This window comes from Morone saxatilis, unplaced genomic scaffold, assembly GCF_004916995.1.
Source record: "Morone saxatilis isolate NCDOM2014 unplaced genomic scaffold, NCSU_SB_2.0 Contig18, whole genome shotgun sequence".
NCBI lineage: Eukaryota > Metazoa > Chordata > Actinopteri > Moronidae > Morone > Morone saxatilis.
The window spans coordinates 2037547-2051168 of NW_023339740.1; the positions used below are offsets into that span (position 1 = coordinate 2037547).

The 13622-nt window shown below is 41.0% G+C and overlaps 2 protein-coding genes across 2 annotated transcripts in view; both read left to right on the forward strand.

The window, feature by feature from the left end:
• LOC118327730 (myotubularin-related protein 14-like) overlaps positions 1 to 8461 on the forward strand; it is a gene marked incomplete at its 5' end in the record, with an annotated part of 14590 nt that extends 6129 nt beyond the window's left edge. Inside the window, 3 exon segments of the mRNA XM_035661160.1 lie at positions 1485 to 1661; positions 2699 to 2905; positions 4335 to 8461. Coding sequence (XP_035517053.1) covers positions 1485 to 1661; positions 2699 to 2905; positions 4335 to 4515 — 565 coding nt within the window.
• Positions 8462 to 11025: 2564 nt separating this feature from the next.
• Positions 11026 to 13622, forward strand: part of LOC118327731 (copine-8-like) — a 45127-nt gene continuing 42530 nt past the window's right edge. Inside the window, exon 1 of the mRNA XM_035661161.1 lies at positions 11026 to 11312. Coding sequence (XP_035517054.1) covers positions 11236 to 11312 — 77 coding nt within the window. The 5' untranslated portion in view covers positions 11026 to 11235. The remainder of the gene's footprint in view (positions 11313 to 13622) is intronic.

Here is a 13622-nt window from a genome sequence, read left to right on the forward strand (position 1 = left end):
GCCTGTATGCTGGCATTAGCATAACAGTGGTGTGGTCTGAGGCCCCAAGGTGGGGGAGGGAACGGGCTTTATAGGCACCTCTGTGTATGGTCTAGACATGCTGGCCGTCATTTAATAACCATAAACTCCACCAGTGATGAGCAGTGTTTGCAGACCACAACAGCGTCGTGGCACCAGGCATCGCTGATGTAAACAAAGAGTCGCGCCGCGAGTCTCCCCCCCCTCGACGAGCGCTCTGTCTGCCCGGTAGCATGTTAGCCGGGCTAGCTGAATGGCACAGTCCGGGACAGTCCGGGACGCTGTTGTTAAGCCATGTTTCCACGAACACAAGGACACAACACTCACCCACAGTCTTAGAAGTTGTGCGAAGTAGGCGGATATAATCCAATTTGTTTTCCAGCGAGTGTACGTTGGCCAGTGTGATGGTAGGGATAGCCGGCCGGTGAGGGCTAGCCGCTAGCCTAGCCTGGATACCTCCGCGCTTTCCCCTCTTCTGCTTCCTCATATTCCGCCTGTGGCGCCTCCACTGTGGGCTGGTTGCAGGAGTGGGGGTCGGTGGTTGAGCAGGCCTCTGGAGCAGACCGCAGTCGCGTAGCTCTTCTGCGTCCGCTGGGTTTATGTCCGTGAATGTGGTTCTGCCGATGGCACTCTCTGATAAACAGTCTTGTCCTGCCTTAGAAAAGTTCAAACAACCAAAGGGCTGATAGAGCAATAGCCAAGCATCAGGGAAGTCTGAAGTGTCAAAAAAGAAGTCTATTCGTATGTGTAATTGTTTAGAAATGATAAAAAAATATATAATACAGACAGAATTGTATAAAAAGTTCCTGCAGTTATTGTGTTCACTGTTTGGGTTCATTGTACAGTTTATCAGTTGTTGTTATACATTGAATATAGTATGAAATATCCATATAATAATGTCAGGTTACTCAATGACAGAAAACGGGTCCCTTAAGGAAAAAGGTTTTGGGAACCACTGTATTGCATTGTGATGTTAAAATGCTGAGGACAGTGGAATCAGAAACAAAGAAGCAAGGAATCTGCAAGTCATTTTTTTTACAGGGGGAGAATAGCACACAACCATGATTGTGCGCTTAAGCTGACTTCTACTTGACTCTCTAACTTGCCAGGTGCCAGGTGGCACTTTGGCAAAAAAAAATTCTTCTTCTTTGTTTGGTCTCAATGAAATAAATGACTGCCCTGTGTTTTTTCATGCAGCGCTAATGTCCAGCTTCCAGGGCCTTAGCCCCACAATTGGACTGATTTGGATCAATGAAGGAGCAAACCAGTCGTGTTTCCATGTCGGTTAATTTTCATGGAATTATTAATTTCAAGCTGGTTGAATCAAAATAACCTTTAATCAGTACAAAGCTAGTTTTCGTATTTCCATCAAGGCATACATTCATTTGGTAAACTTCTATCACAAGCTACTACATACAGTCTTCCTCCTCCTCCTCTGGATGTTGATGTGTTCTTCTTCTCCTCAGGAGAAAAGGCACCACCTCCTCTCCTCAGATGGTTGTTTGGAATAAACAGAACCCTGTGGAAGAGCACCTCTCCCATCCACTCAATGAGGCCAGGTCTTCCAGCTCTTCCTCCTCCAACCAGTCAGAACACGGCGTCACACGCACTGGCAGCAGCCCGTTGGCTGTCCCTGGAAGAAGGTGAGTGAGACGAGTGAACTCCATCAGCCAGTCCCAAGTTTGCGTGCCATCTTATTTTTATACACACTTAAGTTGAGTAATGTAAATTTTGGATGATCACCAGAGGCACTGTGCTCTCACCCTGCAGACCAACCAGTGAACCAACAGAGCCTGCAGCTCATGCATGGGCAATCAGAGAGTCTCTTCCTCTAATGTTCAGAACTGGATGATATGAAACAATTATTTGGCCATGCTCAAATTCTATGTATATAAATGATCCCATGAATGGGTGCCCGGTTAGCTCAGTCGGTAGAGCTGGCGACCCATGTACAGAGTTGTTGCAGCGGCTTGGGTTCGAATCCGACCTGTGGCCCTTTGCTGCTTGTCATCCCCTCTCTCTACCCCCCTTTCCTGTCAATCTTCGGCTGTTACTATCAATAAAGGCAATGAAAGGCCAAAAAAATAATAAAATAAAATAATTATCCCATGAATTACTGAAATAAGATGAAAACCTCACACCGTTAAAACATACTTTTGGACTAATATACCTTTTAGTTATATTATACTAGTATATACTAGTTTTTCCTTATCCATTATCGGAGTCTAAGGTTGTATAGTGTACAGATTGTAAAGCCCGTTATTTGTGATATTGGGCTGCATCAGTGGTTCGCAACCTTTTTCCTTAAAGGACCCCCTTTTGACCCCTGCTCAAATGTTGGATATTTCATATTCTATTCAAAACTGCACAATGAACTTGTGTGTCTTGGAAACGTTGGCATATCAACAAAAGGCTGATGATAACATTTATGTAAAGACAAAAAACAAGTGTAAAATGAGGGGGGGTTATTATTGCCAGACATCCAAACTCAGTCTTTGTGATGAATAATTTAAATATGAGTTAAGATTAGTTGAACCTTCCACAAATGTATTCCTGTCTTTTCTGAAAGCAACTGCTCGGCTTATTATCTGCTTATTATCATTCCGCACTATGGAAGACCTGTGAATACCTGGATGCTTACAGGTAGGACTGTTAACTCTCTCTGTTGTCCGTCTCTCAGGTTAGCAGCAGACTACACTCGGTCAGGTTCCTCCCTCTCTACAGAGTATGGGAGCTGGCAGATAGTTTCGGGTTGTGGCAGCATCCATGACCACGCCCACTTCCCTCCTCCTCTGGCCTCAGCCTCCTCAACCTCGTCTGCTGTCGCTGCTGCCTACGACTCCCCCCTGCCCTTCAGTTTTCAGGATGAAGGACCCAGTGGACGGATGTAAGTGACCCGATGTACAACCCATCCATTATTGTCCCTCTGCTCAGGCTTTCTATTGGGACTCCATTAATAAAAACACACAGTTTCAGTCCTGTATGTGACATGTGGTTCAGGTACTAAGGAAACCCTGTGCTTCTTTTCCTGTTGTTCTTACTAAGGAAACTAAGCTCATCCTGGATGGTGTCCATGGTATGATCAATTTAGCAAGTTCCTGTCACTGGATGATGGGTTTTTTCTCCATATAGAACATCAGCTAGTGATTCCCAACCACTGGGGGTCACCAAAGCTTTATGGTGGTTTGCAAGGCCTTCTTAAAACCAAAAAAATAAAATATTGTAACATCCACTAGTATATCCAAATCGGATTAAGAGTTAAATCACACCCAGTTTGAAATTGATTCAAATAACATAAATGGTGGTGTTTATGAAGATGTACTTCGGACTGGGCTGGGAGGTACATCTTATGAAAATATTTGGAAACCACTGGTCACCAGTCTCAGTCAGAGGCTGTGTGACCATGAAGTTAAAGAAGACAACCTTTTGTTGTCTCCAAGTGTGCGGTTACTCACTTTAAATGCCACTATAGCCAGTCACAAGGCACAGTTGTCAGACAATGTTGTGATCATTAAATCACTATTTTATTAGCAGCAGCTTGGGAATGACTGCCTGGTTAACACGTGTATGAGCCGTGATAAAGAAACAGCAAATGAGAACAACCATATGATGATTGCAGCATACAGATCTTTTTTTGTGGCATATGGCATTTCAATGTGTGCCGTATTGGCATATACGCCAGCCTATAAATAACAAAATACTGCAGTACAAAAGTGCCAAATATACGCCAAATATATGTTTGAAGAACACAGAAACAGTATGTGTCTAACAGAGAGGACTGACAGGTTGATTTTTTTATCTTGGTCAGTATTCTTATTTAAGGGAATGTATGTGCTTAAAAAAAAAAGGCCGTCACTGATCTCTGCCCCCCCCCACTGAACCATACGATAGACGAGGAGGAGAATCTTGGGAGATGAATTTTCCACCGGGTTCTCCCTCTGACTCATCCTCCTACTCTCTGCTCCCAGCAGGGGACACATTTTAATCTGCTTGATCAGACTGCCAAATTGAGAGTGTCCCACCGGCGTCACTTGCGGTAGGAAAGGCAAATAACGTCTATCCATCTTATTTCGGAGGAAGTGAGAGGAACTGGGAAGATGGGAGAGGAGCAGAGAGATGGTGATGATGATGAGTGTGAGCTCTGTAATGGTTAATTCACGAGTACATTGTGGCCCAAGTGATCCAAACTGCCTCTGCCTGCGTCATTCTGTTCTTTTCCTCTGCTGATTTCTTCAGTTTCCTAACCTTTTATTTTTTCCTGTCTTTTTATCTTCCTCCCTCTTGTTTCCTCTCCCCCCTTTCTCTCTCCTCTCCAGGTGTCCCTTTCCCTCTGAGCGTCAGGCCCGCCTGGAGGCGGTGCGGGAAGTCTTCCTGGCGGCCTACAGCTCCACTGTCGGCCTCAAGTCCTCGGTGCCCAGCCCCTCTGGCGCAATCTCCGGCCTGCTGGAGCAGTTCGCCCGCGGGGTAGGCCTCCGGGGCACAAACGCCATTGTCTGAACCCTCTCAATGTGACTTCAGACCCTCCTTCTTCTTCCATCCATCCATCAACAGACGATTCAACACATCTGGACTCAGTACGACAAAGTGCCAAACATCTCGGTTCAGTGCAGGGCTGAAGCATTTGTTTCTTTTTTTTAAAACTTACTTTGGTTTTGTTTTTAAACCTTACATGTCCGGATTTAGTTTTTTCTGTGATCCTCCAAGTTTTCTCTGGACTTTTAATCTTGTGTGTTGAGTTTATCTGTCACATTCAGGGAGGGAAATGGTTTCAGCCACAGTATCAAAAAGGGATAATGAAATGTAAGTGGCTAAGAACATGGGGTCTGTGCCTGTTACAGGCAGAATATAAAGAATTCTTCCTTCCTCTGTTCTTCCTTAATCTGCTCATATTTTTTTTAAAATCCTTGCAGTGACCGTCCCATGCACAGGAAGCGATATGTTTTTAGTCCTGTTGTTTTGTGCTGCTATTCTTAACTGACCCAAGCAGTGGAAAGTTCTTTTGTTCAGGTGGATTTGGAAGAAGAGATAAATACAGCACTTATTGTGTTCTGACAGAAATGGTACCAAGGTTTTTGGTTTCTAATTTAGCACAGAAAATTGAAATTGGATAAGGATGGAAGGTTGAAGGTTGAATTTTTAAAAGTCTGTCCTAATGCAGTATTCACATGCCATATGTACATTGAAGGAGTTTTTGGCTGCTGTAGTAATTCCTTCTGTCCACTCTGGGGTTGAAGACATTCCTTTGTAGTGCAACTGTACTGTATCTGCAGTCCACGTTAAGCTAATATGAAGCTTCAGAAGTTTGAGTTAGTGTCTGTGCTTTGTCCAAGTGTTGTCCATATTCTGTGACTTGATAAGCAATTTCAGTCTTGGCCAAATCCCTTTGGAGTTCAGGGTTCACCATACTTGAAACAACAATTATACAACATGTCTGACCACGTCTAAAGGCAAAAGTATTTACACCAGTTGTTGTGAGGGACCCAATCACTGGGTAAAGTGGCTGGATTGAAGGTTTCAGAAAGTTACAGAAACTGCCAGACACAGCGCCCCAAATCTGACTCGGGATAAGGGGTATCGTGCTGATTGATGATGCCACAAAGCCTTACAGTGTGAATCTGACAATTAGTTTGTATGAAGTGTCGTCCAAACAAGTCTAAGGGAATGTTAAAATGGGGATAAGGGTGCATACTTTTCAGACAGTTTCGTGTTGAAGGCATTCATGGTGTTGCAAAAAAAGTTCAAAACCTGCCTACTTTCTCACCTCCGTACACCTTGTCAATCAGTGTGTGAAGTGGAAGGATTATGGGTCTCAGAAAGTCACAGAAACTGCCGGACGCAGCACCCCGAATGACTTATGGGATGCTGTTCAATGATCCAACAAGCACTTTGTTTGAAGCATACTGAAACCTTGAAGCCTCAGTGGGAACTCAAGCGTACAAACTAGTTTGTGTGAAGGGTTGGCTGAACCAGAACACACAAGGCAAAAGTGTTCATAGTGGTTAGGAGTGGTCACACTTGCATGCTGGGCAAAAAGTCTGTCATTATATAGAGGTGTGAGATGCAACAGAATGTGATATTTGGGCCCTATTTCGGGGTACACTAGAAAGTTATCTCTTCTCAGCCTGTATGGACAGAAGGGATGATTACAGCGACCAGCAGGCGTACATATGGTATGTGAGGTAGATGCCTTAAACAAAATCTGATCCTATCCTTGAACTAGATGACTTTCAAGTTATATTACAAAATATTATCTTCATAAAATAAGGATTAAACATTTACAGCGACTGTTCACTCAGTTTTTGAAAATGCAGAAGATGAAGCAACGATCTTTTCACCTCGCCAGTCTAATGTCATGTCCTTTACTTGAGTTCATATCCGGTCTTCTTCTTCTTCTTCTTCTTCTTCTTCTTCTTCTTCTTCTTCTTCTTCTTTAGCACTGACATGGTAGCACAAGAGGCACTGAGCATTGTGGTAGCAAACCTGTGAACCGAATGCCTTTCCAGAGTCCTTTCTCGTTGGACTCCAGTGAAACGAGGTCCACGTGATTCCTGCCTGTGCTGAGATTTCCGCCCAGCTGTTACCACACAACTGTTGTTCCGAAACACGTGAGCTGTATTTTCAGGTCACACTTAGACCGACATTTCTACCTGGGCCACTCTCAGCTAGATTCACACTTTAAAGTAAATTTCTTCAGAGATTTCTGTTGAGAGATTTTATTTGAAACTAGCTTGTCGGTGTTGCCAAACGGTTTTGACGGCTGCTGTACCTCAGGACGTTTTGTTGTGCCTTTTTTATCTTCAGTAATGCTGGATCAGACCTCTACTACTCTGATCCAGTTTCAGGTGTATTTCTGTTACTTAAATGGTTTCAAGAGCTTGGGGTGTTTGCAGCAGATTGTTAATAAAAGTTTTGATTGTAGAGCATTAGCAGCATTAGCTTTGCAATGAAGCTTTTGGAATTTTGCCCCTTTGTCACTCACTTTGTTGAAGGACTATAAGTCTTTTTTAGTTGTACAGTAACATAAAGCTGTTGAGTCTTATAGACAAACTGATACAGTTGACATTTTTCATTCACACCCAAATTTAAGGCACAAAGAGATGTTCATTTCTGCTTTTGAAAGAGACTGTAGCTGAAGAGGATTTTATTGATTTTAAGGAATAATTCAAGTAGGAATTTGGGGAAGTACACTTACTCACTTTCTTTCCGATAGTAAGATGAGAAGATTGTCATCAATATCATGTCTTAGTGCAGAGCTAGAGATGGGACATGTTTAGACTGAGGGGAAACAGCTAGCTCTGCCTTTTTTCAAGTTCAAAAATATGCATATCAACACCTCTAAAGCTCATTAACGTGTTTATCTAGTTTACTGAATCCACACACAAACAGAAATGTAAAAATGGCAATTTGACATTTTCGGGGGATTTTGGTGGTGTAATTACCATATTTCTTAATGAACAACAGTTAATCTGTTAGCCTGTTAGTTCTGGATTTTTACTTTTCTGTCCAAGTATGGGTTAAAAGACGAGATACGTGTTGATCAGTCAGTTTTAGAGGTGTTGTTAGGTGTGTTTTTCAGATTGGACGTCGTCAGGCGTTTCTAGACTTTATGCTAGGTTAGGCTAACTCCAGCTCTGCATTTCACTCACAGACACAAGTGGTATTGGTTTTCACATCTCACTCTCAGAAAGAATTCAAATAAGCAATTGTCTTTTTACTGGCAGAATTTGGTGTTCTGCTATAGATTCCAAGCCAAATTCTGCTTTCTTTGTACCACAAAAAGACATTTGCTAAACTATTTTTAAAGCCACGTTAGTTTTTATCCCTTTTTTCTTTGACATTGTAAGGAATTTGTTTGTATTTGGTTCACATGACCGCATGTATTTGCCTGGGCTGTCAAAGTGGTTTTATTTTGTAATCCTACACAAATCTGTCCAGCTTTATTTGAGACTTTCAGGCATGGCCTCCTCTCTGTCAGCTTTCTTGGTAAGAAACCTTTTCTGAAGAGGAGCTATAATTCAGTCAAGCTTTCATATCATTTGTTTTTATTTTGGCATCATTTCTACAGTCTGCCTGTAGCTGTTGAGCATCACAGGACACACAAAAGCATTACTGTCATTTTCACATAGCTGAAATGACTTATTCTGAGATACTTTCAAATACTCTCCAAAAACTCAGTCTGTCACTTTTTCGTTTACTTGTTTTGCATTACTCTCAATTGCGGCATATAATGGTTTTATTTGTTTTTACAAGTTAATTTTTATTTCAGAATCTCTTTATTAAAATGCTGCATTGCACTCATCCTGAGGTTTAAAGTTTTCTTCTTTGTACAGTTGATGCATTTTTAAGTAATTCTACCTTTGATTTCTTAATTGTTGGCAGGCTACAATGAAAGGTGAACTGAGCAGTAAGTGGCAATTGTGAATAAATGAAAAAAGAGAATGTATTTGCGGCTTGCTTATTTCATTCTAAATGAATTAGCTTCAGCATATAAAAGTAGCTTTATACTTGTGATTTATTCATTATCATCCATGGTGAAATGTATTAACTATTTACACCATACTATCTACTTCCCTTAGCGGCTGAGCTGATGTTAAGTGGTCTTTCTTAACACAGATGAGACAAAGTACAGTTTGGCAAATGAGAATTCTGTGTCAAATGTAGTGTGATTGCATAAAGCAATTGTATAACTGGGGCGTTCAAATTCACACTTTGTAGCTAAATTCAGCTATGTTAAGATAAATGCATCGTCATATTTTAACAGATTTCTGTGGTAAAAGTCTCTCTCAGGTCCCTTTTAAATGTGTAGGTCAGAGGTCAACCCACACAGTGATACTACAGCAGAGCAGGTGCTTGCTGAAACCTGGCCTGAACCCAGTCAACTACATCCTCCCGCTGCCTCGGAGGTGTGAGCGCTAAAATGTTTCATGGTTCATGAATTATTCAAACATAAAATATTTATCTTAACTAATCAACTGTTGATGGGTTTAACTTAATTAAGATTAATGGGGATTAATGCCACAAAGGAGAGGGTCTGGTCTGCTTTCTCAGTGTCTTCCTTCTTTTGCTTTCCCTGTTTATTTTACATTTCTGTGGCTATATGTTCCTCTTCCCTGTCTCTGTCACGGCCCTCTTGTTGCGTCTCCTGTCTTTACTCATCAAACTCTTTCTCCTCCGATTCCTCTTTTAGCTTTTAGCATTTTCTGTCACCCTTACATGGCAATTATTTTTCCTTTCCCAACTCAGTTCTGCCATCTTGCCAGGTGACTTTAATTTGATAAAACAGCACCAAGGGTGTTTGCTGCCCGCTACAAGAGTGGGGAGGGGGCAAATATATGTGATATTAAACTGAGAGCATGAATTGATTAATTTGTGTGTACAAATTCCTAAATCATGCACACCTTTTTTTTTCTTTAACAGCACCGTTGCAATCCGTACACCACTACATTCCTTAAACTTAAAAAAATCCGCACAGGATAAGAGCACAGTGAAGACCTGAACACAAGCTATTTTCACTCATTTCTTCACTTTCTGATTTGTCCTGCATTAGAAAAGTGGGCCGTTAAAGCAGCCAAAAAGCTAATAGAACAATGAGAACAAAACACTGAATTTGTAAAAAAAACAAAGAAACTATTATTTATGTATGACTGTTGAAAGAAAATAAAACAAAAAACATAATACAGACAGGGAATGGTATAAAACTGCCTAAAAATATCAAGAAAACTGCTCCAAATGTATCCAAATTGCTCATTTTACACAAACTTCCTGAAGTTATTGTGTTCACTATTTGGGCTCATTATCAGTTGTTCTCTACTGTTATTGGTATTCATTGAATATAATATGAAATGTCAATAAAATGTCACTTAGTTTACTCAATGGTAGAAAAAGTCTCCCTAAATAGTAAAGAAACACAAGAAAATGTTGAGTACCCCAAAGTTTTAAGTTTTATGTTAGAAATGTAAAGTATGGGTCCCCAGCATTTAGAGACTTCCAAATGCTATCTTGCAAATGTTGGGCACTTTTCATAATTAGCATTAATGAGCATATGGGCAATATTTCAGCAACTGTTTGGCCAATAGGACAATATAGGAGTGGGTTTGAGGGTTATTGAGGATGCTGAATCCATTTCTGAAATAATCCAAATGGCTGTTTAAACCAGATGTGGCCATATTTCAGCTCCCAGTGGACTGATTTTGATTAATTAATTTTGAGTCAGTTTTGAGGTTATTTATATGCTAAATACATTGGACCTGCATTTTGGATTCAAGAAAGCTCAATGTCATTGGTGTGAATGTTCAGACGTAACATTAATTCAAATTTCTTTAGTTGTGTTTTTTGCTGAGCAGCATTTTGTTGTTGTTTTTGCCTCTGTGCTTATGTACTTAGAAAATAAATGACCTAAAAATCAACACAACCTCAACACAAATTTGGTTAAGCAAGCTAGTCTATCACAGTCTTAGCCTTGCTATTATGACTCATCTTCTATATCTGGCTATATATTTTCATTTAATTTAGGTGTCAGCAGCTACCTACCTGGTTGTTTTAAAGCTGCATGCTTTCACTTCTTTAATGCGCCACTGATTGTGATGGGAAGACCCGCTTTGATCCTCATGCACTGGGACATGGCACTGACTCGTAATGCCCCTGACTTTGAAAATGTATTAAATGGATTCAGCATCCTCAATAACCAACATTGCCCAAATAAGCCAAGCAGTTGCTGAAATATATTGTCCATACATAAAAACATAAAGATTTGGAGTACTCACCATTTGAGTGTTCACAATAGGGCTCTGTTGGCCTTGAACGCCTCTCCTCCGCCTGCTCCTTTTATGGCACTAATCACCTTCCATACTCAGACCACAAGTTTCGCCCAGGCACAGCAGAAGAACTTGTGGAGGTCTCTGCCTCCACCTGGCGATGGATGGAGAGAAACGAAGAGCTTCTAGATCTGCGTCTGTAGCTCCGGTGTGTCTCTCTCTCTCTCCCCCTCTCGCCATGAATGAAAGCCTCATCCTCAGGTATGCCTCCTAACCCTCAACTGCGCTCCAGCGACCGTCAGCAGCAACAACTACTACTACCGGAGCCGGCCGATTCACTCCGTCTCTCAGTCTCGGGTGGATGGAACGAGCACGGTACAGCCACGGGAGAATCCGAGCTGTAATATAAGTGAGAACTTCAAGGATTCAGAAGAAGTGATTTTAAAAGAAAAACCTCTCAGCCATGGCGACAATCGGGGATTTCGACCCACTCAACTCCACCGTACCTGCGACAAAGATTGAAATCACCGTCTCCTGCAGGTAAGCACTCGAAACCCCCCCACCTGTCCTCCATCCGTCTGCATTCACATATTTACACATTTTTAGATGCTTGGTATTAAAGTCATTTTTTTCCGTCTTGACATTTCTAAGGGGCTCTGATATTCTTGTGGTAGTTTGGTATCATTTTTTAAATCCATCTTAGACTTTTCCTCATGTTTTTTTTATCAGCATTGTGCGGCTTTAACGTGTACGGAGCAACTCTTTATTCCTAAGGAGGAATTTGCATGTGCTGTGGGTGTAGAAGTGCGTGGGGGTGCAGTAACCAACAGTACCAGGATTTATTCTGAGTGCCTTGGAGAGCTCCGGAGAGCGCAACTCTGAGATCACATGAATGCGTGGATATTACTGACAATAAAGAAAAGACAGAGAGAGGGAGCACTGATTGTGGTTTGAAGAAAGGTTCTTTTAATAAGCCCTGAAGAGGAGAGAACGGACAGGAATCATTTAACAATATTGTAATTTTATAAGCAGAATCTAATATTAGCACATGGAAACTGTACACCAACACCCATCAGCAGGAATAGAAGTACCGATGATAGTTTCTTGGTAAAAATGCTGATGTTTTAAAAGAAAATATGCTTAATTAAGGAAATATTGTATCAGTGAAGCTATAAATGAGGAGTGTACGGAATATATATATATATATGCAGGTTTAATAAAAGTAATTGTAAAATAGAGTGAACATTTTATTTTGAAATGTGGTTCTGATCCTGCTGTCAGATACTGAGGTGTTGGCTGATTCCTCGATAGAAACGCTGGTGAACACAGATCTGTTCTAACCCCCTACTTACTAAAAAAACTCCAGACCTGTATTATAACATAAACAAATATGTCTGATGTGTTTTTCCCACAAAAAACTATAAATGTCACATTAAAATTCTTAAAAAGGCACACTGTAAAACCTGACAAAACATCTTAATAAAAGAAGCACGTTAAAATAAATTAATCCTCCAAGAAACTAGATTCATTCACATGAATTAAACCCAACTCAAAAAGAATTGTTGAGGCAGTTGTTTTGAGTGAACTTAAATGTGTGCAGTATTTTATGTACAGGTGATATAATTCCAGTAAAATGTCATCATGACTGGGAGAGCTTGGAGACGTTGCTGACTAGTTCCTTGAGATGTAAATGAAAGCAATCTGAAGGAGTGAATCTGTCTCAGACTCGTCGTGGATTTCAGCTTGAACACTCTGCTACAGATTTAAAGCTGCGTGTCCTTTTCTTTTGTTTCTTCAGATCCCAATTAGCACCAGCATAAACACTGCCTATTGTTCCTGGAGTCTGCCACACATACAGTCACACACATATACACTCAAATCAAACCAACTCAAATATTTTTAGTATATGCAACTCACAATATTCATTCACCCCACTCATTAAAATAAATTAACAGAACTTAATCATTTTAAGTATAAAAACACAGTATTTCATGTTTAATACACTCAATATTTTTTCATTCCAGTTATTTAATTGACCACAACTAAGAAACATTGATCTAATAAAACTCAAAATATGTGTGGCAACTGATTTCCTTAATTACACTAAGTTTGCCTAAGTTAAAAGTACAAATCGTACGCTTGTTTCTTCTTTATCATTTATTGGTCAGATTGCTCTATTATGCCTTATACTTCTATCACTTTCCTTTTTTGTCTTTTGTGCCTTTATTGTAAGTCATATACTACATTCAATGTAAAATATTTCAGATATGTTCAAGATGTAGCGTCCAGATTATTAACCCTATCCCTAATCCCCATGTGGTAAAAAAAAGAAAGAAAAAGAAAGGGTTAACCGCCACCAGGGCCCTTTACCAGACCTGGAAATAATGGCCCATACGTCCCTTCAGACAAAAGTATTTCCTTGTCTTGGTCCACATTTGTATGCTAACAGAGCCTGAAGCTGCTGATTGTGACAAGCTGTTTCTGGTCCTCAGTGTCCCTGGGCCCCACCAGTCCGGAGGGGTTAGAGAGGGGCTGTTTCAGTTCCCTGACACTGACAGAATGGGGTTGGCTCAGTGGGCCCCGCACATCAACTAGGCATCAGCTGTGAATGAGAGAGAGAGAGAGAGAGAGAGCGAGAGAAAGAGAGATAAAAGGTTGACTCTATATCTTTATCTGGAGAAAAAAATCCCAAAAAATTAGGCTGGTGCTGTGAGGAACCTCCATCAGATCAGGTGGTTGATAATGTCGGTCAATCCCAGTGACCCAGCCGACCTTTCTCACACAGGACTGCCCACACACAGGTGTAATTAATCATGTTAGCAATGGTTGTTAAGTTTTTAGTTGAATGTG